Consider the following 24,015-nt stretch of genomic DNA (forward strand, 5'->3'; position numbering starts at 1 on the left):
AGCTGAATATTTCAATATTATAAATTACTCATAAAAACAAGTGTATAACTTAAAAAGAAATTAAAGCAGATGAGCTTACATTTGTAGATTAAGCCAACATTACTTCACTATCCAATTTTCCCAAATTAGTTCCTATCGTGTTTCAAGCCATATATCGTTACCTTGTTCCGGCCATATATTACAATATTAATATTACAATATTAATACAATATAGCATTATCTCATGAATCATACTATTTTCCTTTTTGGTACCCGTCTAGATCAGATCCTCGCCGATCGAGGGGAGGGTTAAGTCCAGTAACGAACGTACATGTAGTTTCTGGCTGAGTGCTGCCTCTTTTTCCTAGAGAAGCCTTCTCTTCACTTTAGTCTTATTGTGAGACTGTCTGCAGAGGAAAGGCAGTTCCAGTGTTTCCTATTTTCACCAGAACTATCGTCGTCTAACCAGGAATGTTTTACCGGCCTTGTACCGTCCTTGACCATATCTACCATTTATTCAAGTTATAAATGAGAGACTGGTACGGAAAAGTGAACTGACAAGATGGCATCTCTTGATGGAAATAAGGGAGAGACAATAGCAGCTGGCGCAGTGTCCGCCACAAATTTGCTGAGCTGTATGCACCCATACTTAGTTCATGATCAGCACACTATCAATTGTGAAAGACGTTTCATCTCAGTTGTGAATGGGCATCTAGAACGAAAGCACTTCGTTGTTGACCTTTTCATTGAACAAGCCGAGAAATATGCGCTCAAGCCGTGTGTTATATACGAGAACACTATATACACCTTCGGGGACATCGATCGCATGTCCAATCAGTTTGCAAACTTTGTTCGCCGACAGGGACTCAAGCGTGGAGATACCATCGCCATGTTTATGTACAACGAACCAGCATATTTATGGATGTATTTTGGCTTTGCAAAGTTAGGAATAAGTTGCGCCTTCATCAACTACAACCTGCGTGGTGAATCCATCACAAAGTGTCTTGAAGTCACCGGAGCAAAGTTACTAATCGTTGGAAAAGGTAGGAAATAAGTTCGGTTATAGTCCAGATTTCGAAAGATGAAACACAAAATCACAGGTAGTACATGTATTTTTGATAACGTAGGGCATACTGGTTGTGTGATACAGAAGTAGACCTTGCACTTCGGTTCACCACTTTCCCCATTCAGAAGATTCAGATATATCTGATGTATTGACTTTGAAATAGTAAATTGCGCAGAATTGCGCAGAGGAACAACAGCACATTGATCTACTTCGAGAAATGAACAGTTTCTATCAATTCTAGGGTGAAAACCTGAAATAGAAAGGATGCCATGATTAAAACAATCACGTTTAGTGGTATCGCTGGAGTAAAGGTTCCGCAAAACATCGTGTCTTATTCAGTTTCTCTAATTTAGAAGCATGTGTCTGAGAACTTTTCACACTAAACGAGAAACAAAGTCTGCAGAGATTCATTTTAAGTTCTATTTCAACGTGCATAATAGAAATTTGTTTTGAATTAAAAATAAGGTTTATCACCGGTCTTCGGAAGTTATGTACTTGGGACGCCAACCCTGTAGTCTCACTGTATGTGGAGATGTTCCATTCCCAACGCTAGCACTTTACATCAAAGGAATAAACCAACACTTGTTAATTTCTAACTTCTCTAATAGAGCAGCACAATGACAAATGTATGCAGTCAAACACTTCACTACTTTATTACGTTTAAGTTAACATTGCGGACTTTAGCAACAATTGCTGAAGACTTTTTCAATAACAAAATAGGAAAGGTCGATCGATAGCTTGACATTGTAGCTAAAGTTAATCTGTCGATAACATCTTGTCGAAAACCATACTACCCTATACAGAGCAAGAACATCTGATATTTTTCAAGTCGTCAGAGCAGTTTATTTTATTTTATTACAGGATTTCCTACGTTAAGGATAAGGTAATATGATATTAAAAAGACATCTTTGGCTTTAAAGAGTTTTTCCGAATCCATGACTTGGCATCAGAAACGTGTCCGTGCCATATGAAAGCCTTCATTCATTAAATCAGATCCAATTTCGGTAGAAATTTTCCATTAGTAAAATAAAATGTGTTATTCATTTAACAAGATTTTGCATCATCCGATCCATAGACTCTTATAATTGTTGCAAATGCAAAAGTTGACTTAATTTCTTCAAATTACGTAAATGCGCTTCCAGCCACGTGTTATATATCATTGTCGAAATGTAACGTAATCATGAACATTCAGAATCTTTATTGTTTTGAACATTAAGATTGAGAAGTCTGTATTCAGCTTCGTACCACAGATAAGCATCGGAAAAACGTGTGTTTTTGACCATTTGTCATTTGTCTCACATGTCTTGGCAGTCTTGGCAGAGATGCAACATTGAACATTATACGTATGTAAATTATATTACTTAATGTCTTGAATTTCTAAACTTTTGTGCAGGATGTATCTCCCCTTGAATGAGAAGAGTCATAAGAGCCAACGAATATATTATTTCATCTCTATCATCACGATCGAAAACAAAGGAAAAGTCTATACAGTGATCGATAAAGTGGGGTCCATATGTTCTTATCAATGCTTTAACATTGAGCTTTATCGATAAACACACAGCGTCCCTCTGAAGGAAGGGAAAACGTTACAAAAATGAGGAAGTTAATTAAAAATGCTGCCAATAAAATACAAGGTAAACTACAAGCTCATATTACAAGACTGAAACGAAATTTGTTTTGGGTTTGGACTTCACATTCCCTATATCTTTGTAAACAGTAATCGATACCCGCCTCAAAACTCAAACATTCAATACGACACTGTTGACGTCACATAGTATTGTTTTTGCTCAAATTTCTCTTCCAACCTTCTGCAGTTCTGAAAATATATCATAGAAATATTTAAGGGTACATAGAGTATTATCGTTTGATCACCATTGTATTGCTGTATGAAAAAACGGATTTGACATAGCTTATAGATAGCATATCTTTCAATCACTTTCATTTGTAGTCCACTCAAAATAGGGATAGTCCTATCACAAAATACAACAGATTTTTTTCTTCAGAATGCATTTTAGAGAGTACCCTGAACAACATACTAAAAGTTTACTCGAATCTACCCTTGGAAATATGTCCAATTTGCATAAATCCAATATAGCTGCCAGCAGTCTGACAAAATAACAATATTGGCCATGTTTAACATGGTAACGAGCTAAAACAAGTGGTCTAACATTTACTCTTATTGGCACAGGGAATCGTTCTGGAGATATCATGTTTAACAGAGAGGTATGATAATTTGCCAAAATCCAATATGACGGCCAACATTCCTACTAAATAACATCAATTTTGCCCGTACATAACGTAATAAACAAGCTATTTTTGTGATTTTTAAGTCAAAGTACATTTATTTAGCATGGACAAACGAATTTGGAGGTACGGTGTTTTCCATAGCCAATTTTAATTTTAATAAATCAATATGCCATGGCGGCCAAAAGTCCTACAAATAACATTTTCAACCATACACCATGTACGTACTAAAGCAAACTGTATAAGTGATTTTCAAGTTTAAATATATTTCTTAGGTATTGGAGGTGCCATTTTTACAAAAACACTATGATGGTTTGCATAAATCAACAATGGCTGCCAATATTGGACCATTGCTTAAGAGTTTCAAGTATGAATAAGGTTCTGGTATATTTTAGCACTAGAAATCCATCAAAAGAATTTGAGAAGTCCTTTGACATTTATTTTTAATAACATGGAAAATATGCTATGAACATATTTATAATAACGACCCATTTTACACTGAAATATAAATTTTTACTATAACCCAAACGGGATTCGAACCCCCACACACTTACGGCAACATCGCCTAGCTGCTAGGTCTCACACAAAACCAGTCGGCCACGTTACAATTCTATGCGCGACCGAGCAACACAGTGTGCGTAGAGCAGATGACACACAGACACAGTACACACACATATGGTAATCGGAAAAGCACGAAACATACTCGGGTACTCGGGGGCAAGTAAATATCCACCAGCAGAACTGTCCACTCAGGTTAAAGAAATGTAAATTTTTACTATAACCCAAACGGGATCCAAAGTCTATTTTAATAGGTTTTGGGGCACCTGGATGTGTTAAAATACTTATGAATATTTTGTTATTTTATGTTATAAATATACTGTATTATGTAAAGAACGTTAAGGCTGATTTTAGAGACTTCCTCATATAACTCACAAACTTCTCATTCTGTCTCATGAAATGTGATATCAGGTTTTTAAATTGAACTTGGAGATCCCATACAGCACCCAAATTGTGTTATGAAATGTGTATTTCGCTTTTTTATTTACTTCGTGCCATTTGCTGTTAACTTATTAGTATCACTTGTTGTCCAGTTGGCGCTGACATTTACTTTATATGTCATAATCATCGCCTAGAGCTGCTGTTCTCGTTTGTACACTAAGTGACATCTTAACCGGCTATTGAACCACTCTTTTTTGAGAGTGGGGATTTAGCCGAGCGGTTCTCTCTGTTGCCTCTCCGCTAGACGACTGATGCCGTATGTTTTGGTTCGAACCTGATTGAGAACTAGCCGTATTTATTACATGTTTGATTGCTATCTCCTGTTTTAGATAGCATTTTCAATACTTTGCGTCCTGCAAGCATCGTGCGATTCTTCTGTTTTTAAGGGAGTTCACAGGCACCAGTCACGTAGCTTTCAGATAGGTTTCTGAACTTTGTGTTTTCTGTTGTAGGTGAGGTCCGTTTTAATTTCAATATATAGAAGTGACTTTTTCCAGATGCATTTGTTTATATTTTTTAAAACTTTGATTCTGTTGGGATCAATAGGTGTTCAAATAATGTTAAGCCCTTTTAAGTGTGCCGTTTTCTATCTTTATTTTTTGTGTTGTAATAAGCTTGTTATGAACCTGATATTGTCTGCAAAAGTGCTAGGTTTTAATGTGTGTGTATTGTGGCATGTTGTTGTTTTTGTCATATTAATTTTTTGTTTCTTTGTTTACATTACCTTTTTTGTGTTCATTCTTTTTTTGCTGTTATGTATGATGACTTCTCGCCTATCGATTGGCGTTGGCATATTAAACATACGCTCATGCATAATGAGAGATTTCGGTCTCAAATAAAAACTAGACATTTTGTCCATGTCTTTTTAACAGTAAACATTACATGTCACATGCTTTGCTACTGTATAGCATTAAACACCAATACAAAATACAAATAATGCCTTAGAAAAATAAATCCAATGCTGCATTAGGAGAGAGAGTAAATGATGACTTGCAATCATTAACAGTACTTCTCCATGAACAGTTGTCATATAACGAAAATCACAAAATAATAAAATCGCATGACTTTGTAACATCTTAACAGTGAAAGCTATAAGTGTATTACTTGCTTTAATCTGAATGAAGTCAATGTTATATTAAGAAGGCTAATTAATGATTTAGACGATTTACAATGATTGAACGATGTCATATATAGATACATTGTCGCATGAATTTCTAACATCTTACTAATAAAAAGTAAATAGTGTATTACTTACTTTAATCCGTTTGTAAATCATATATGAAAGTCTCTAAAATCAGCCTTAGCGTTCTTCACAAAATACAGTATAATTATAACATACAACAACAGAACATTCATAAGTATTTCACCACATCCAGGTGCCCCAAAAACCTATTAAATAGACTTTCAGTGTTAAATGGGTCGTTATTATAAATAGCTTTATAGCACATTTTCCAAAATGTCGTAGGTTCACTGGACTATTATTGGCAGGCTTGTAAGATACTGTTAGACAATGTTGATCAGCTATGCTGGTGGAAACTTTGTTTCAGAATTATCAGTCAAAACTGATTGTATGAAGTACTGTAGAATTACAGATTTGCGATGAATACAATATTCTTCCCATGTCATTTATGTGACTTTTCTTTCTGCAATAAATTTTGGAGGGGGGGGGCATGGGCTGGGCAGTATAGTTCCTTATATCGGCCTTGTATCGGCCTCTCTGCATGTCAAGCCGAAATTTGCAAAGAAACCAGATCGTTTGGCTTGAGGGTTAGAGTTTGCCCTTTCAAATAAGAGTTTTAGAGTTATAAGAAATAAACCTATTACACCTCTCAACATCCATATACATTCACATCACAGACTTAGATCACCTCTGATTCGGCCATGGTTTTAAAAAGTTAAAAATTTGAACTGGCAATGTCGGCCCTGGTTCGTAATAATTTATGTTGGATGTGAGTGATAGATAAGACCCAAATTGTGTGTGTAACAGTGTGCATGAGTGTGTTAATAGTTTGTGTCTTCACGGGACCTTTGAAACTCTTACATCTGACCTTTGGTGAGAGATTCAAGTACAGTTTGAACACGGATTTAACTTTTTCTCATCTTATCATATAATCTTAAGTCAGGCAGTAGGCCTATTGTGAAACTTACATGCAGTTCGAGTTGATTTGATATCAAAGCCATAATCGTTCGAAACGCTTATCATAATTTATGTGTTTTAAGTCTGAGAATGTATTTAAGTTTTGGGTGTTTTCCGTATGTTTATGATATACAAAATCAAATCTACGGTTATCTTAACATGAAATACCGAAAAACAGCCATGAACTGAAGATCGCGATATTTGTGTCACATGAACTTGCTTTACTGTGTCATTAGCATTACTGTTCGTTTGCTAATTTGTTTTATGTTAATCAGTCAGTTCAGAAAGCAATTTGAACGAATCGATAGGGTATTCACTTTTAACACATTTAACTTCACTCACTTAATGCTCACATTTTCTTCAGGAACTTCTCCTCGAGAAGATTTACAGACCCTGTAATTTGTGTTTCAGAGAGTGAATTATTGTATTCTGTAACTCACATCGTCGACGAGCTTGCCGAGAGAAACGTCCTCGTGTGGAGCTGCCATGGCAACAACCTAGGAAACTTCACCGATGTTCAGGATGGAGTCTTAAAATCTCCTGATGATCCAATACCAAGAGAAGAAAGGAATGGTCTGTCTGAGAATGACGTCTCCGTGTATATTTACACCTCTGGTACAACAGGTGTGATAATCATTGTTGTAGACTTAACTCAAAACAAGCTTTACCAGCAGTCATTGCGACAAAATTTACTGCAACCGTTACGTTATAGTGCAGCGTTCATTTTTAATAATTTTCGTGCTCATTTCATTCATGTTCATTTCAATTTTGTATCAACATTTCTGATGTCACGGCTCAGCATAACCTTGCCTTCACGGAAATGAAGACATCAGGGGACTTATGTTAGAGAGACATACCGTGCGTCGGGCCATCAATGTAGGAGATTGATTGACGGCAAGGTTTGGACGTTACTCAAACATTCTATTGAACATTGCATGTCAGCCATATTATATTGACTAATGCTGAGAGTGTGTGTTGTATAGTGTGAAGTTGAGCAATGTCACGCACTGTAAGTTTCAAGGTTGATTTGCTTGATATGAACAGCTTATTATTCTAAGCGAACACAGTACAAATGTAATAACTGAAAATAAATCTGTGATATTGTTTTAATATATCAAAGCAGGCGTCCAGTTAAAATGAGGTGAAGCCTGGAAGATGATTCAGAAGGGTCTAGAAATTTTACCGGCTGAAATTCTGAACAAACAGTTGGGCGATATGCTAAATTAAATCGTTTACACGTTGTTGAAATTACTAGCCGCCCATGACCACCGTGTTGCCTGTTTGTAGCGTTTAACAGTCAATGGCTTCAAAGATCCGAGGTTCTCGGAAGATTTACATGTTTTGCGTTATTTTACGTGTTGCGATATTTTTTTCTTGCTTTTCCGTCGTATACCAAGTATTTCGAAAATCAAGAGTAGATTAATTAATAACTAGGGAAGGTTAGGTAACCGAAAACACCCACTTTTTCATTTGCCTGAGCAAGAATTTCTTCCATTTTAAGTTACTGACGAACATTGAGAATTCCAAGATCACCCACTCTAAAGAGTTTGTATAAATATTGCTATTTCAATAGCACTAGTGATTTAACAATTCTAAGAAATACTTTCGATTATGTATCAAAAACACCATTCTGTCAAAATGAGACGCGTCCAATTTTCCAATATTAAACATGCCTATCTTCAAATATAATGCAAACAAGATTTTTCCAATACGTTAATTAATTTTGCATCTTATATTGTTCAAGTTACAGAAAAAAAGCAATAAAGTAAAAAAGACGGGATCTTTAAAATTGTCGTTATTTTTTCAATCAGGTCATCCAAAAGCATTTATTATATCCCAACGGACCCATCTGAAAACATGCTACTTGGCTAGAAGCCTCAGCATAGGGCACGATGACCGGCTGTATATCTGCCTTCCCCTGTATCACAGTTCTGCATTCTTACTTGGTGTCGGCCTAGCAATTGAAAAAGGTATTGTGCCTCACCGCAAAATTACAAACGTCTACAGAAATAAGAAGTTACAAAAGTAAGGAATTTTATCTCCTGCAAACGTTCATACAGCGCCACCTATGGCGGCGGTCAAGAGGTCATAGGCTTTTCCTATCCTCTTTTACCCTGAGACGGTCCTCCGCAAGACTGCCTATTCGGCAGCTGGACCTCATCTGAACTTAAAAACGCAACGGCAGCTATACTACTACTTTATCACATCACTACCAGTGATGTGGGGCCTTGTCCAGCATTTATAATTACAGCTTTTGCAGGGTATATATATATATATATATATATATATATATATATATATATATATATATATATATATATATATATATATAAATTCGTATCATGACAGGTTCATTCCAAGTGCAAGAGATCTTTAAGTGATACCAAAGACAACTACCATCAATTAGGCAATGAATGTCAAATGTACAGTTTGAATTTACTTCATAGCCTTGTTAAATCTATTTATCAGAATCGTCTGAGGAAGTTTTGCCTTTCAAAATGACAATTTAAACTTTTATCCTTCCAGGGCTGACCATAATACTGTCAAAGAAGTTCTCTGTACGTAACTTTTGGGACATTTGTCGATGTGAACGAGCAACCATTTTCCTCTACATCGGTGAACTATGCCGCTATCTATTGAGTTTGCCTGAGGTTGGGAATATTGCTGTTTATCATGTAGATATATAAAACCGTCTGTTGTCGAAGAATCATTTTCTTTTTGTTCAAAATTTGTCATAAACAGCGACGTGTTTGTGTTTGCCTAAGGTGTATAGAAGTCACAATGTCGCAAACTAGAACGAACAATAACTGCATACAGTGCTTCAGGCCTAAGTTATATATTGTCGATGTTTTCAATTATGAACAAATTTTGATGTAAAAGTTCATGCAGTTCAGGTTTAACTGTTAGCTAAACAAAAACGATCGCGGATTGAGAAGTCTGGTAAATAGATTATGGATATCACTGTCTAATTGCAGTCACTGGAAGACAAGAATCACTCAGTAAGAATGGCAATTGGTAATGGTCTGCGTCCGGATATATGGACCAAATTTCAAGGTCGATTCAGCATTAAAACTATAGCTGAGTTTTACGGCGCCACTGATGGGACATTCTTTTCAATGAATAGTGATAACACTGTTGGAGCAGTTGGAAAATTCTCACCACTTTTGAAAGTACGTGAACTTCTTGAATAATCTCAGGATTAAAAATTATTTAGCAATTATTTGGTAAAGACAAATAATTACTTTTGAGAATTCAGCAAATTCTCGATCAGATTTGAACTCATAGCGTACGTCACCTAGTGACCTATCAAAGACATCGCATAAAAAATCGCTCGGCTAAATTATCACCTTGAGGTTTAATAACAGAGCTAGTTTGCTACACGTTATAGAGTTCATGAAGTACTCCAGTGTATATACTAGCTATCACATGTTTGAAGCCCTCACTGAAATGTTTGATTGAACTTCTCAGTGAAGCTTAAATGTAACTTTTAATATTATTGTGTGGACGAAAGAAAGTAAGCGTTGTTGCGCACGGAGAAAAGTCAAACACATATATACACTCTTGGTTTTAGCTTTTCATGAGGTCAAGATTATGAGCCGAACCATACAAACAAGGTGGTATATTAGCCTGTGCAAAAAATAACTTAATATTGTCAATAAATTGCTACTTCCCCTATCATATTGGATAAATAGTTACCAAAGGTTATAGATCGTCCTGCTGTTTATTGTTACTGACTTTTTGATTAATTTCTGTAACTGTATTGTACGGGTTCTAAAGAAATTTTCAGAAAATGTTGTATTCATGTATTCGCATTTAAATCCTTATCAAGGCAAGCAGTACTTCCTCTCTATCATCCAAGTCAGTAAAAAGCTATATTAGGCCACAACCTATGCATATTTTCATGTCCTTGGCATTGCCGCTTAGGGTAATTTTTAGGGTTGTATGGCACAATATTATGTTGCTTTATCATTTGTACTTTTATTGTTTCATTTTGGAGCCAAAACTAGAAAGTTGACGGAAACCAAAACTCTTAGGCGTTGCCCCACAAATCTACTAGAAATACCACTGGATACATACATTGTTGCCGTAGATGCTATCAGATAGGTTGTATTTCTGGAACTTCATTGTGTTTTCAATTTTTCAGAAGCACTTTGGTTTTCACCTTGTGAGGTGCGACTACGAAACAGCCGAGCCTATCAGAGGAGAAGACGGAAGGTGCATATCGGTAGGCCTAGGTAAGTTTAAATAAAAAATTAAATTTGGTGCAGTTGACCTAGTTGTATACAGCAAATCATTATTGAATTATCTGCGCCTTTTGTGAATGCTGCGAAAGAGTTGGCGATATGATCAACAAAGTATTATACGATGTAGAATACTTAACTTACGAGTCATTGAACAAGTTTGATGTCATTACCGCCATCCTCTAAGCTATTCCATAACAAAATTGATAAATAGATAACAACTTGATATCGAGACAACTTGATAAGATTACTCAGTGGGCTCAAATAAAGAAGAATTTGTGATCCTTCCATGTGGTGACGTGTTTGGTTTACTTAAAATATTTTTCTAATTGTTAAAAAAATAAATTTTAAATAATATTTTTAATATTAATCATTGCGACATGACACTTTTTACAGGCAGCAGCATGGTATCATTACCAATTGACCACATGTCGTTCCTTGCGTAAGGAAAAAAGTGTTCTCTAGCTGTCGAATATATGCTCTTCTTTCGCCAACCAGGTTTGCCTTCCGCTGTCAAAATCCGTTGCCAGTCTTGGTTTTCTCAATCTGATGTATTTCGGCATGTAGCGACCCGTTCTGTCAACACTTTGCCGTGAACATAGCTCATTTAAATATGTTTATCATGTGTATAGTTACTTCCCGGCATGATTTTTGCTTCAGACACTTTCCTCTCTGATATGCTTTCAGGTGAGGTAGGGCTCTTGCTTAGCCCCGTGGTGGGTAAATTTAACGGTTACAGCCGAAACGAAGAGCAGACCGAGAAAAAACTCGTCAAGAGCGCTTTCAAAGATGGTGATCTTTACTGCAACATGGGAGATCTAATGGTCCTAGATAAGGGATACTATCTGTATTTCGTCGACAGAATTGGCGATACGTTCAGGTACTTTCCAGTTGTGGCTAAATCTGTACCCGAAAGAGTGGCAACTTTGCTTCACTTGCAATTCATCAACCGGGGATTAAAAGACTCGCCTGTTTCATCGTGTATGTCTCGTTCTTGATATTAGTGGATTAGCTCCTTTTGGCCAAATGGTTAAATAGAGATCATGTACACAGACTGCACTTCAGGTGGTCCACACCTTCAAGATTTCAGGACCTTGATAAGATCGGTTTCGATAGACATATGCTTGAATTATGTTACGATTCATGAATCTTGTGCCTTTTCCATGTTTTTTTCACAAACCAATGTTATTTACAATATTTCCCCTTATTTGTGAAGATGGAAGGGTGAAAACGTGGCTACCACTGAAGTTGCTGATATCATTGGAAAGCACCTGGACATCAAAGAAGTGACTGTTTATGGAGTGCCAATTCCAGGTAATTGTCGCCAACCCATTTCAGCCATTTTCAGACATTTCAATTAGTCAATATTCCATAATTCTTCTCCATTACATTAGTACCGTTTCGTAACGTCTTATATTCTTATGCGAATGCATTGTAGATTTTTATCATTTGTTAGGTGCGTCCCTTATATTTCGCATGTTTCACATGACGAACTTTGTCGGTTGCATGTATAAACCCAGCTGTATGTCAAACACGGACTGTGGATATCGTAGGTTAAGCCGTATCTAATCTATCTAACTTTTAGGCAAATGAGCTCAACTTTCTTTGTTAAGATTAAGTGGAATCTGTGTTTTATCACAGATGTGTTTTGTGATTACACCTAGCTATCTGCCTTCCTTACATCATCATCGTCGTCCCCTTAGCCAATCAGCTCTTCTACCCATGACTGTTATCAATCCTCCTTCCCAGCCAATCAGCCACGTTTGCACACGACACTACATCATCAAGCCTTTGTCTCATCGCTCCCATTCATTCATTCATTCATTCAGCCGCTGGGTTCATGCCATACCAGCTCGGCCAATTACACTACGTCCGGAATCGTTTACGATCCCTTCCTTCGAACAACCATGTCGGCCAATTAGGACGTCCAAAGACAGCCAAGAAATCTGAGTGTCCGAATGCTCAGCCTGCTTCGAGACCCCGTGCTCAGTCCTACACAAGACCGGCCACTGACCTCTGTCCTGCTCCGCTGCAAGTGCACGTTGGATCTAGCTGCGAATACGGAGCACGTCCGCGGTACTACGTAATTTCTCACAATCCTTCTGGTCGGCCTCAGGCGAGTGACGGTCCTGGCATTCAAACCGAGTTCAGAACCAGGTCTCCTCCGAAGTTCCATTGTCTGGAATGGTTCCTTCTGCCAGCATTTTGGCGGGCAGCGTCCCAAGCCAACATTACCAGAGTTAGTTATGTAACACTTCCATAAACGTAGCTGCAAGACTCGGTCAACACGATATCCAATATCCTGCAACAGCAACTTCGACCAGCGGCCACTAAGTCACCTATGAACTCTCTGACGTCACTTCCCGAAGTTCCACTCCGGAACGTAAACAACACAATCCAAGATGGCGGCGCCCTACGTTCTAACAACGTCGCTGTCATCCCCTCCTCATCGTCATCCAACATCTTGCTACGGACCCGCGGAACGCCTTCAGAAAGCCTACCACATATCGAAATGGTGTCTCCAGCGATTCGTTGCGATATCCTGGCAGGAAAGGATGGGAATCTTGCCTACTCATTCCCGGCTATGGTTCAAGCGACGGACTTCTGCTGCTTATCCACACCTTCAACTTCAAGTCGACGACCTGCATATTTCCATGCGTACATGCAGGCTGACTACGAGTAACCATAGAGCTACCTCCATGGAGTAACTGACTTTGCTTGGCCATATACCGCCCATGGCGATGGTTTTCCTGGCCTATGTTGAGCCCGGCTTTTCTGTCACGTCCGACCGCTCAATCCGACCCATCGTACCCATCCAGCGCCAGCCCCGCAAGAATTTCATAAGCATTATTCAGATGACTGCGAATCAACAGGACACAACAGCCAGACGCCGTCAAGAAGCGAACGTAACGACGGTCATAGTGTATACCACATTGACTCCAGACTCGGTCGACCTGCCTGTTTTGGTGGCGGGCCCAGAAACCTCATCAAACCTGATGTCATCAGTTCCTATCACGTACATCCCCTTACGAAAGATCAAAATTTGCCACAAGTTTGCATTCCTTACTTGTTACAAACTTGATACAAATTCTGACATCCAAACAAGCACAATCTTGCTAGTCAGTTATATACACTTTGATTCAAACATTGGCTAAGTTTGCAGCAAGTATGTGTGGAGAGTGTGATGAACATTGCACCAAGTTTGTACAGACAATGTAGAAGTCATTTTGTTTTTGTTTGTATTGAGTGTGCACCAAGCTTGGAGATGCGGGGGGGGGGGAATTCAATATCTGGGGCATGGTATCTGTTGCCTTAGCAACAGCAGACCTACTGTTGCCCTGGTAACATTTCAGGGGATTTAGATGATTGTAATTCCTGACAGCGTCTTTTTCAAAGTAATGCTCACACAACATGTGGTACATGACATCATCGTGCTGCTTCTCCCCACTGTATTGTATACAAATGATTCTTTCTAAACTGGCTTATAAATGTACACTCTTTAGATATGTTTACCTTTTGAGCAGCAGATTCTAAAATTCACCTTCAAGTCATGTATCCAGATGCTAGGTTTGAACATCTATGAAAAAGTTGAGAGGATATTACTACATCCAACACGCACTCACCCTATGACACATTCAACTATACTACACTGTATAAAAAAGAAAAAAACTTCTCAGACAATAAATTTGTGAACTAAAAAAACACAATATATTACTGTAGAATACAGTATCTCTACTGTAATAAACATACAATCTTTGTACTTTATACATAAAATGAGCTGTAAAATATATTCTTTTTGGCATATATGTACAGTACACTATAATTCAAAATATTCCCTGACAATGGAATTTACATTGAAAAATGGTAAATTCTGTCTCTTTAAAGAAGATCATACAGATCACAATTTTTTTCAATGTGTACCAAATAGAAACTGAATAGTGAAAAAATATTATGTTAAAGTCTCATAGATAGTTAACTATGAAAAACTTGTTCAAAACATTTTGTAATTTTTGTGACATATACTTTTGTTGACGAATAAAATTCACTTTAAACATTTCAAATACCTTTCCGATGGAATGTACATGGAAAACATCAGTTTTAAATCAATGTTGTATTATTTACATGTTCAAATCAAAACGCAAAATCATGGAAAAACAATGTCCATAGCTACAAAAAAATAAAAACTTCCATGGAGTATGTGATGACCTTGACTTAACAGCGATATTTGAACAGACACTTACAGTCCAACTTCAAAAAGCAAACAACTAAGCACAACCAAATTCCACATCACTTGGATGATAGATTAGTTCCGCCGAGTCCAAACATATTTCTTCCACCATAAGATACCGACAACTGTGACGAAAGTAACTCTGCCATGTCCGATTTGTCCAATGCACAGCATACATGCAGTGGATCCTATCATAAGTCCCAATGCAATGATCGATACGGACAGTCTCACTTCTTGTCATCATGATGTTCTCAAAGAACAGTGGTTGGTTTGAAATAGTCCTCTGTGGCATGGAAAGTGTCAAAGCAGCGAACTCTGGCTTGTAACTTAACTGGAATCCCGCGGAATTGTCCAAGGCCATTTGAGTGTATAACGGACATCCATGATCTACTGAATGTGTTTAACTTACGTGAACTCTCGGTGTCGAATGCAGGCAATGTCCTCCAATTTCAAACAACAATTGTACTCCAAATCTCTTCTTTGTTCCCTTAATCGTCCGATGATAGAAATAATCTACAATTTCTCCCCAAAACGGCGGGTAAAAACGTTGTAAATTTGACTGCTGAAGCAATGCATGACTTCCTTAGTGGTACTGGAGTTCAAATGCTGGTGTTGGCAAAATTAGCCAATCAGATGTCTCTTTTGACGACATGTGATCTTGTAAGGTTGAAGTTCAAATACATAATTATCTGTGTGACCTGTGACCTCGATGCTCTCATTTATCTGAAATGTCAGTTTCTCGAGAAATTGGAGAGTATATTACTTTTTGACCAACTTTTATGCACTTGAAATCAATCATTTGAAGACATTTGGTGTCAGCTGGGATCCATGGTCTTTGGACATGTGTAATAATGCAAGTAACGATCATGATTTATTGCCATGGCAATGACTTTTCCCTGCTCTGGTATGACAGTGTGAATGTGTTTTGGCGGACACATGACAGGTATACTTTCAGTGGTTACGACTAGTAACCCGAACAAAAAAGTCTTTAACTGGAATTCGAGTACCATTTTGGATCCTAATCATTTAAAATATGTCCAAGGAAACTGTTTGAAAAAATGGCAGCTGAACTAAGTTTTAGTTGACTTTTGATGTTTTTCATTCATGATGTTGCAATAGTTTGATCATGGATTTAGTATACCTCCATAGTTTGATAAATTTGTACATTCCACGCGTAACCTAATTCATATGTGTTTAACAACCGAGAGTATTTAAAATTTTTAAATTTAAAAAAGAATTAATTTAAAAAAGAATTAATTTGTCATTTTGTACAATGAACACAGGGTAGTAGTTCGATCATTGTTTCAGTTCTGTGATAAAACAGTGCCACGTGGGACAGCTAAAAAAAATCTGAAGTTCGTACCAAACTTGATATGTATTTCACATATATCTACAAGCTTGGTACAAATTTCACAACTACCATGGTGAAAATCCCATAGTGTGTACCAAACTAGTACAAACTTGGTGCATATTTCACATGTTCAATTAAAGTGTGTATCAAATTTGTAACATATATGTACTAATATGTAGCAAGTTTTGATCTTTCGTACGGGTCGTATCACGTCCAGCAAGAATCGACAGGATCAGTTGACTGACCGACGACTGTATCAGTTTCCGTTTCAGATTAGTAATTAGTCGTGCGTAGCCCGTCATAGGACAGCTTGCTGCACAGGGAAAACAACGGACCTAATTGACTCTGTGACGTCAAAACAAACTCAGTCTTAGGACCAAAGATGGCGGCGCCCTTGGTGTCAAGTTGCCGCAGCATCACTCACTTTATGTCGAACAAAGATCACAGGCGACCATTTAAGTAACATCTGCATGATTTCAAGCATACTAACGAGTCCTTCCGACCAGCAGTTCACAACGATCTACACACGGCCTCACTTCCTGTTTGACTAAAAGCGAAACAAGAAGTACAGTTTCAATTCAAGACTCTATTGAGTCAAGACTGTTTACGCGGTCAACCAACAATAACTAGCAATTCCTGTTTGACTGAAAGCGAAACAAGGTTCAGTTTCAATTCAAGACTCAATTGAGTCAGACTCTGTTTACGCGGTCAACCAACAATGACCAGCAATATCTCCGAGCATGTAAATATGCGGCAGCTCAAGGCTACCCCACGTGATGAACTTTCAGACTGTTAAGCGAAGAGTTAGATGCGTATCAACATGACACTCCTGCGTTTGCGGACAATCAAGTCAGACTAGCAAATAAATTCAGAGCATAATATGCGGAAACTGAAGGCTAACTCACTGTAAAGCATCCTATCGGTGGCCTACTTAACAGTCGTCTCACCAATCGGACGTAACCTGCTCCCAGCTACCTATTGGATGTTACGGACCAGTTTCACTTTCACCTGTATGTGTCACCAAGCGCAGCTGCTTGATATCACCCGATGACCACCCCTTACTTCTACCTTGGATTACATACGGTGCCACAAGAAAGAACCAACAATCTACAGCTGGAGATCGAGAACGACCGGTCATTCTTATCGCCTTTCAGACTGATGTTTGCCATCTCGTTGGCATGTTCTGTCTGCTGGGGTGGACTTGGCAATGAATCTTGCCGCCTTCTTTTTTTTCTTATGCTACGATAAGGCCATGACTTACCTTATGCGTTGAAATTACTACTTATTAGTATAGTTCAGTTTTGCTAGCATTCGCCTACTTGTCGCTCGTTTATTTACTGTTTGCCGCTCATGTTACCTGGCTCTCTTCGGTTTGCATGCATTACCATGCCCCCCCTTTTCAGCATGTTGATTTGGCCATCCTGTACAAGCGTTTTCCCAGCTTTGCATGTATTGCGCAGTCTGGCCTTACATGCGGCCCCACGCAATTTGCTCTTCATACAGCGTAGCGATGTCTTTCACATTTCTTTTTTCCTTTCATTTTAGATGCACTGTTTCAAACTACTGTGCCACTCCCTGGAAGCCGAACCCTGCAGCTGCACTTGTCGGCAATCTCACAAGCATCCCAGCGAAAACATACGAAAACAAAAACATTTGCTAGCGTCTGCAACCCATTGGGCATGCTCGTACCAGGGCCCCTGCAATAAGCCAGTGCCTGAACTGTATCATGGAGTCTGATTAGCTCAATGTCTACGTACTAGCGAACTCACTGTCCATAAAACATTTCGGTCAGCAGACCCACGGATACCTTACCACGAACCGCATTATGGCATTACATCAGCACTTTGACTTTGTGGATGTTGTACAGTTCACATCAGTACAGTGTGACTGGAGGAACATGCTTTCTTTCAGAACACTTTCACTTTCAAGCAAAGGACTACAGACTTCATCCTTTGCCATTTAGCAGTATTACAGTTTGTTAGTAATGTCTCATAAATGCCACTTTTATCCCACATCAGTTTCCTCATATCGAAAGAACTGACATTTAACGCTGTCATGGACTTTACACTTCGTTTGACCAGCAACATGCCATTGAAGAGGCTTTGCTTTGCTTGCTCGGACATTTTTCCAGTTAACAGCGACGTTCCGATTTGCCTGATCCATTCACTGCTCTACATGGAAATCCCAGACCACCTTTTAGGTAGATGGTCTAGCAAGTGCCACCAACTACATGTACATCAGAACACCAAATTTTTCCGTACGTCACTTTTTTCAAAGGCTAGCAGACAACCTTTTAGGTAGATGGTCTAGCAACTGCTACCGACTGTACATGTACATAAGAACATCAGAAATTTCCCTGCGTCACGCTTTTCAACGGCTAGCCTCCTTACTGTGTGAACACTCAAACACTTTTCTACTGCGGTCTATGTCGTCACTTCAAGTCGGCCTTATTCCACAGCATTAACAGACTCACACGTTTACACGTTTTGTTGTGTTTCATGTCTGCGTTTCGTCATTCTTGTGTTTTCATCTTTTACCGTTCCTACACGTAACTTCTGTTTCCACCTGGGCTCGTACAGCTTACCTGTCCCCCAGGACCCCCTCCCCCAAGCCGTATCACCACTATGGCGATCCCTTGGGCGCGAGACACCCTGTCTTCATACCATTTTCCACCTGGGCTCGCACAGTTTACCTGTCCCCCAGGACCCCCTCCCCCCAAGCCGTATCACCACCGCGGTGATCCCTTGGGCGCGAGACCCTTGTCTTGTTCCATCCATGTTTCCACCTGGGTTCGTACAGTTTACCTGTCCCCCGGGACCCCCTCCCCCCAAGCCGTATCATCACCGCGGTGATCCCTTGGGCGCGAGAACCTTGTCTTCGTTCCATCATGTTTCCACCCGGGCTCGTACAGTTTACCTGTCCCCCGGGACCCCCTCCCCCAAGCCGTATCACCACCGCGGTGATCCCTTGGGTGCGAGAACCTCGTCTTTGTTCCATCATGTTTCCACCCGGGCTCGTACAGTTTACCTGTCCCCCGGGACCCCCTCCCCAGGCCGTATCACCACCGCGGCGATCCCCTGGGTGCGAGAACCCCTCTACTAACATCATTCTCATACCATTCATGTTTCCACCTGGGCTCGTACAGCTTACCTGTCCCCCAGGACCCCCTCCCCCCAAGCCATATCAACACTATGGCGATCCCTTGTGCGCGAGACACCCTGTCTTCATACCATTTTCCACCTAGGCTCACACAGTTTACCTGTCCCCCAGGACCCCCTCCCCCCAAGCCGTATCACCACCGCGGTGATCCCTTGGGTGCGAGAACCTTGTCTTCGTTCCATCATGTTTCCACCCGGGCTCGTACAGTTTACCTGTCCCCCGGGACCCCCTCCCCCCAAGCTGTATCACCACCGCGGTGATCCCTTGGGTGCGAGAACCTCGTCTTCGTTCCATCATGTTTCCACCCGGGCTCGTACAGTTTACCTGTCCCCGGGACCCCTCCCCCAGGCCGTATCACCACCGCGGTGATCCCCTGGGTGCGAGAACCCCTCTACTAACATCATTCTCAACTCCTTCCCTCCTTTTGGGGGTCACTTCAGTCATACTTCCTTCGTTTGGGCTTTGGATTCCATCCTGACCCCCATTTCTCGGGAATTCCACTCCTTTCCCACATTTCAACCTCTCAGGATGGATCCATCATCAAGGTCATCCAGACCTTGACCCCAAGGTCACCTATGACCTTTGCTCGGTTGCTTGATTGAAGGGGCCCTCTCCCATATATTTTGCTCATTTTATTGTAGGTTAGTTTGCTACTTCTATTTTGACTGTTTTGTATTGTAAGTTTTGATAGTACTTAGTTTGAGATCTGCAAGGGCACTTGTTCTATGCCCTTTACTGCTTTATATTTGCCGTTTCATTTTGTGCTTTATTTCTATACTTTGTCGGTGTTTCCGTTCTGCTTTTTGCAATAAACCCTCTTCTCTTCCCTCAACTTAGCGGTGGTGTATTCATAAAGTGGAATCTGTGTTTTATCACAGATGTGTTTTGTGATTACACCTAGCTATCTGCCTTCCTTACATCATCATCGTCGTCCCCTTAGCCAATCAGCTCTTCTACCCATGACTGTTATCAATCCTCCTTCCCAGCCAATCAGCCACGTTTGCACACGACACTACATCATCAAGCCTTTGTCTCATCGCTTCCATTCATTCATTCATTCATTCAGCCGCTGGGTTCATGCCATACCAGCTCGGCCAATCCCACCACCATCCCCTGTCTCCTCCTCTCTTTTCCCTTTCTCTCAAGTGTCTGGGCTTTGGATTCCATCCTGACCCCCATTTCTCGGGAATTCCACTCCTTTCCCACATTTCAACCTCTCAGGATGGATCCATCATCAAGGTCATCCAGACCTTGACCCAAGGTCACCTATGACCTTTGCTCGGTCGCTTGATTGAAGGGGCCCTCTCCCATATATTTTGCTCATTTTTTTGTAGGTTAGTTTGCTACTTCTATTTTGACTGTTTTGTATTGTAAGTTTTAATAGTACTTAGTTTGAGATCTGCAAGGGCACTTGTTCTATGCCCTTTACTGCTTTATATTTGCCGTTTCATTTTGTGCTTTATTTCTATACTTTGTCGGTGTTTCCGTTCAGCTTTTTGCAATAAACCTCTTCTCTTCCCTCAACTTAGCGGTGGTGTATTCATAAAATACACGGAAAGATGGTAAACGTTGATTATCATTTGTATTTGAACAGAATGCCAAACTCGAGTTCAGGCTCTTTTGGTTACCGCTGTTCCAAGAGGATACGCGAAGACTAAATGCGCCTTCGCTAGCTATGTTCAAAATAGGCACTGTATACATGAAATTTTGTACACTTACCCAGTATTCGTGTTCGTGCCTGGCTTCTATTGTTCACCTTCTTGAAGGTTCTTATTTGAACCATTTTAATGCCATTATTACACATCACATGAACACTACGGCTGAACGTACCATCGCTTTGAAACGGTTTCTATTAATGTGAAACGTGGGAAGAGGTTTGCCCAAATTTTCAGGAAATCATGTGGTACAGATTGGTTTCAAAACAGCAACACCTTTTGACACGTCCAAATCCGTGGTCGTGCACAAGAGGGGTACCTATACTACGAAAATAATTGCAATCATACCAATCCGTTATCCGATAACACAAGGTCAAAAGTCATAATACAATAGTGGTAAACATACAGACACAAAACAGCACAGAACTCACAGTAAATAACCTGTACACAAACAAAGTCCAATTCATGAAAGAACGATAACTAATCTCTTGAATAATCACGTGACTACCTGTGCTCAGAACTTGAATCCTTTATATTTCGCCTAAACAATGATTGTCGATCCATATCTGGTGACACGCCAAGACAACTGCATTTCCGTTTAGAAAATGTGTGATTTTTGGTAGCATATAATCGTGCTGCGGGGAGCAAAAAGAAAGGGAGTGATCAAACGTTTGTCTTCCACTTAGAATATGCCTTAGTGACAGATGATCGGACTCTCATTTTTTACAATGCGTTCCTAGTCTACTGCTTGTTGTGGTGCATTTCAAGCTTTTAGAGTACGGAAAACTTTTACCGCCTTAGTTTCTCTAAAACCATACTGTAGTTTTCCTATAGAGTAAACACATGTTGGCCTTTTTTGAATTTGAAATATCGGTAGATATTTAGTAATTTGATTTGCTAGTACCTAACTTTACACGGTAAGTTGATAAGAGTATGGTGAACGGTTTAATTGAAGAAAAGTTTGGGAACAAGTTCGAGCCTTTCTCTTTGTGGCGTATGCTATCTAAATCTACACAGCTTTAGAACCATGAGCAGCGATATCCCCTACCCGGTCCCACCAGGATGTTTAATTGAACTTTATAATGTAACAAACTCTAACGACCGGTTATTTCTAGGTCAAGACGGCTGCGCTGGTATGGTCGCTTTGGTTCTCAAAGATGGAGAAAAGTTCGATCCTAAGGAATTTTACGACCATGTGACAGTTTCTCTCGCCATGTACGCATGTCCAAGATTTCTTCGGATAATGGAGACGTTGGAGACATCAGGAACTCACAAGTATAAAAAAGCAGAGCTGAGAAAACAAGGCTTTAATCCCAAAGACATTCGAGAAAGAATGTACTATATCGACTTTTCAAGAGGTACATACGTGCCCTTGAACGAGCAAGCTCATTCACATATCGTTGCAGGGAAAACAAGAATGTAGTTTCATTTTGCTGTTCAGTTTACAATGAGGGCCCATGGCTCAATTACCTACGTAGGTATGTCTCATATTTGATGAGTTCCAGCAGACGTGCAATTTATGTATTATCTCAGTGTTTAAATTTAACCATTATTCAAGTTATTGCAGATAAACTTTTCCAGAGGAATTAAGAAATCTTAGGTACAAATTCATTTTATATTTCATTTAAATTTAAAATCTCAAGATGCACCATTTGCTGCTTTGGAGTACTTTGACAGAATGCGCACTAGAACGAAATTTGGTTATGTTCAGCAATTTAGCAATTTACATGGTTTAGATCTAATACTTCCAATCGTATCTTTATATCACAGTGTAAGTCTTAGTGTGCACTAGCAGGAAATAGCTGACGTTTCGTAGTTTGAGATTGGACTATTAATTTTGTCAGTGTGTTTTTGTTGATGTTATTTTGTTTGTTTGTTTCTTTGACCTGGGGATTTACGTGCCTTGAGTGATAACGATAGCTGGAATTGATTTTATGCCATATAACCCGTCTATTTTGGTATTAATTCGATAATCGCAAATTCTGAAGGGCATAGAGGGTTTACAGTTGAATGGATTGGGCAGGACAATTATGAAACACTGATATTTTGATGCGCAAAGCAGTATACAATATTATTCTAGGGGTTTGATTCTACCTCTATCGAAATGAAGATGACAATTACTAATAGGAGGATTTGACCATTCTTCTTCAGATATGCCCATTGGCGATTGAGGTTGGTATTTACTAGTACGGCGCAAAAATGAACTTTACAAAAGAACTAATTCACTCTAATAATTGATGGACCCTTAATGTTCTTGTAACCGTACCATTGATTCGTTTTATCAGCTCTGTCCAGTTATCTAGTTATCTATCTCAGGGATCACTGGCAGGAAATAGTTTACATTTACCTGTCTATTGTGGTATTAATTTGGTTTACGCGCATAGACGGTTAACAAGAGAATGGATGGGGCAGGATAATTGGTATGAAACACTGATATTTAATTGTGCAAGGCAGTATACAATATTATTCTAGGGGTTATGATTCTACTGATATGTTATCGAAGACATGTCAAGAGAAGATGACAATTACTGATAGGAGGATTTTACCATTATTCTTCAGATATGCCCATTGGACTTAGTAGCAAAGGGCAAAAATAATTTTTTCAAAAGAATTCTTTCACTCTAATAATTGATGGACCTTTTATGTTCTTGTAACCGTACATCAATTCGCTTTATCCAGGTATAGTATTATCTATCTCAGGGATCACTGGTAGGAAATAGTTCATATCTACCGCCTATTGTGGTATTAATTCGGTTTACGCAAATTCTGAATTAGGCATTGAGCGTTTGGCATTACTCAACTTTACCAAAACCGTTATAATTTAAATACTTGCAAAAAAGGGGAAAAAAACCACATTTTGTTCGTATTTGTCTCACTCCTCGGTGTATCCGAAATAGTGGCACCGAGGGGAACTCTGTCTCCGACCTAAATGAATCAATTTGACTCGATTTAATTC

The 24,015-nt window shown here is 39.3% G+C and overlaps 1 protein-coding gene across 1 annotated transcript; it reads left to right on the top strand.

Annotated features, from left to right (window-relative positions):
* The first annotated feature begins 230 nt into the window (after positions 1-230).
* On the top strand, positions 231-23,682 carry LOC139119355 (long-chain fatty acid transport protein 2-like). The gene is made up of 9 exons (XM_070683134.1): positions 231-1,022; positions 6,837-7,049; positions 8,237-8,395; positions 8,952-9,076; positions 9,401-9,595; positions 10,570-10,660; positions 11,354-11,546; positions 11,883-11,980; positions 22,175-23,682. Exons 1-9 carry the CDS (start codon positions 542-544, stop codon positions 22,480-22,482), a joined length of 1,863 nt encoding a protein of 620 aa, XP_070539235.1. The 5' UTR covers positions 231-541; the 3' UTR covers positions 22,483-23,682.
* The last annotated feature ends 333 nt before the right edge of the window (positions 23,683-24,015 follow it).

The sequence above is a fragment of the Ptychodera flava genome, chromosome 19 (genome assembly GCF_041260155.1).
Source record: "Ptychodera flava strain L36383 chromosome 19, AS_Pfla_20210202, whole genome shotgun sequence".
In the NCBI taxonomy this organism is placed as follows: domain Eukaryota; kingdom Metazoa; phylum Hemichordata; class Enteropneusta; family Ptychoderidae; genus Ptychodera; species Ptychodera flava.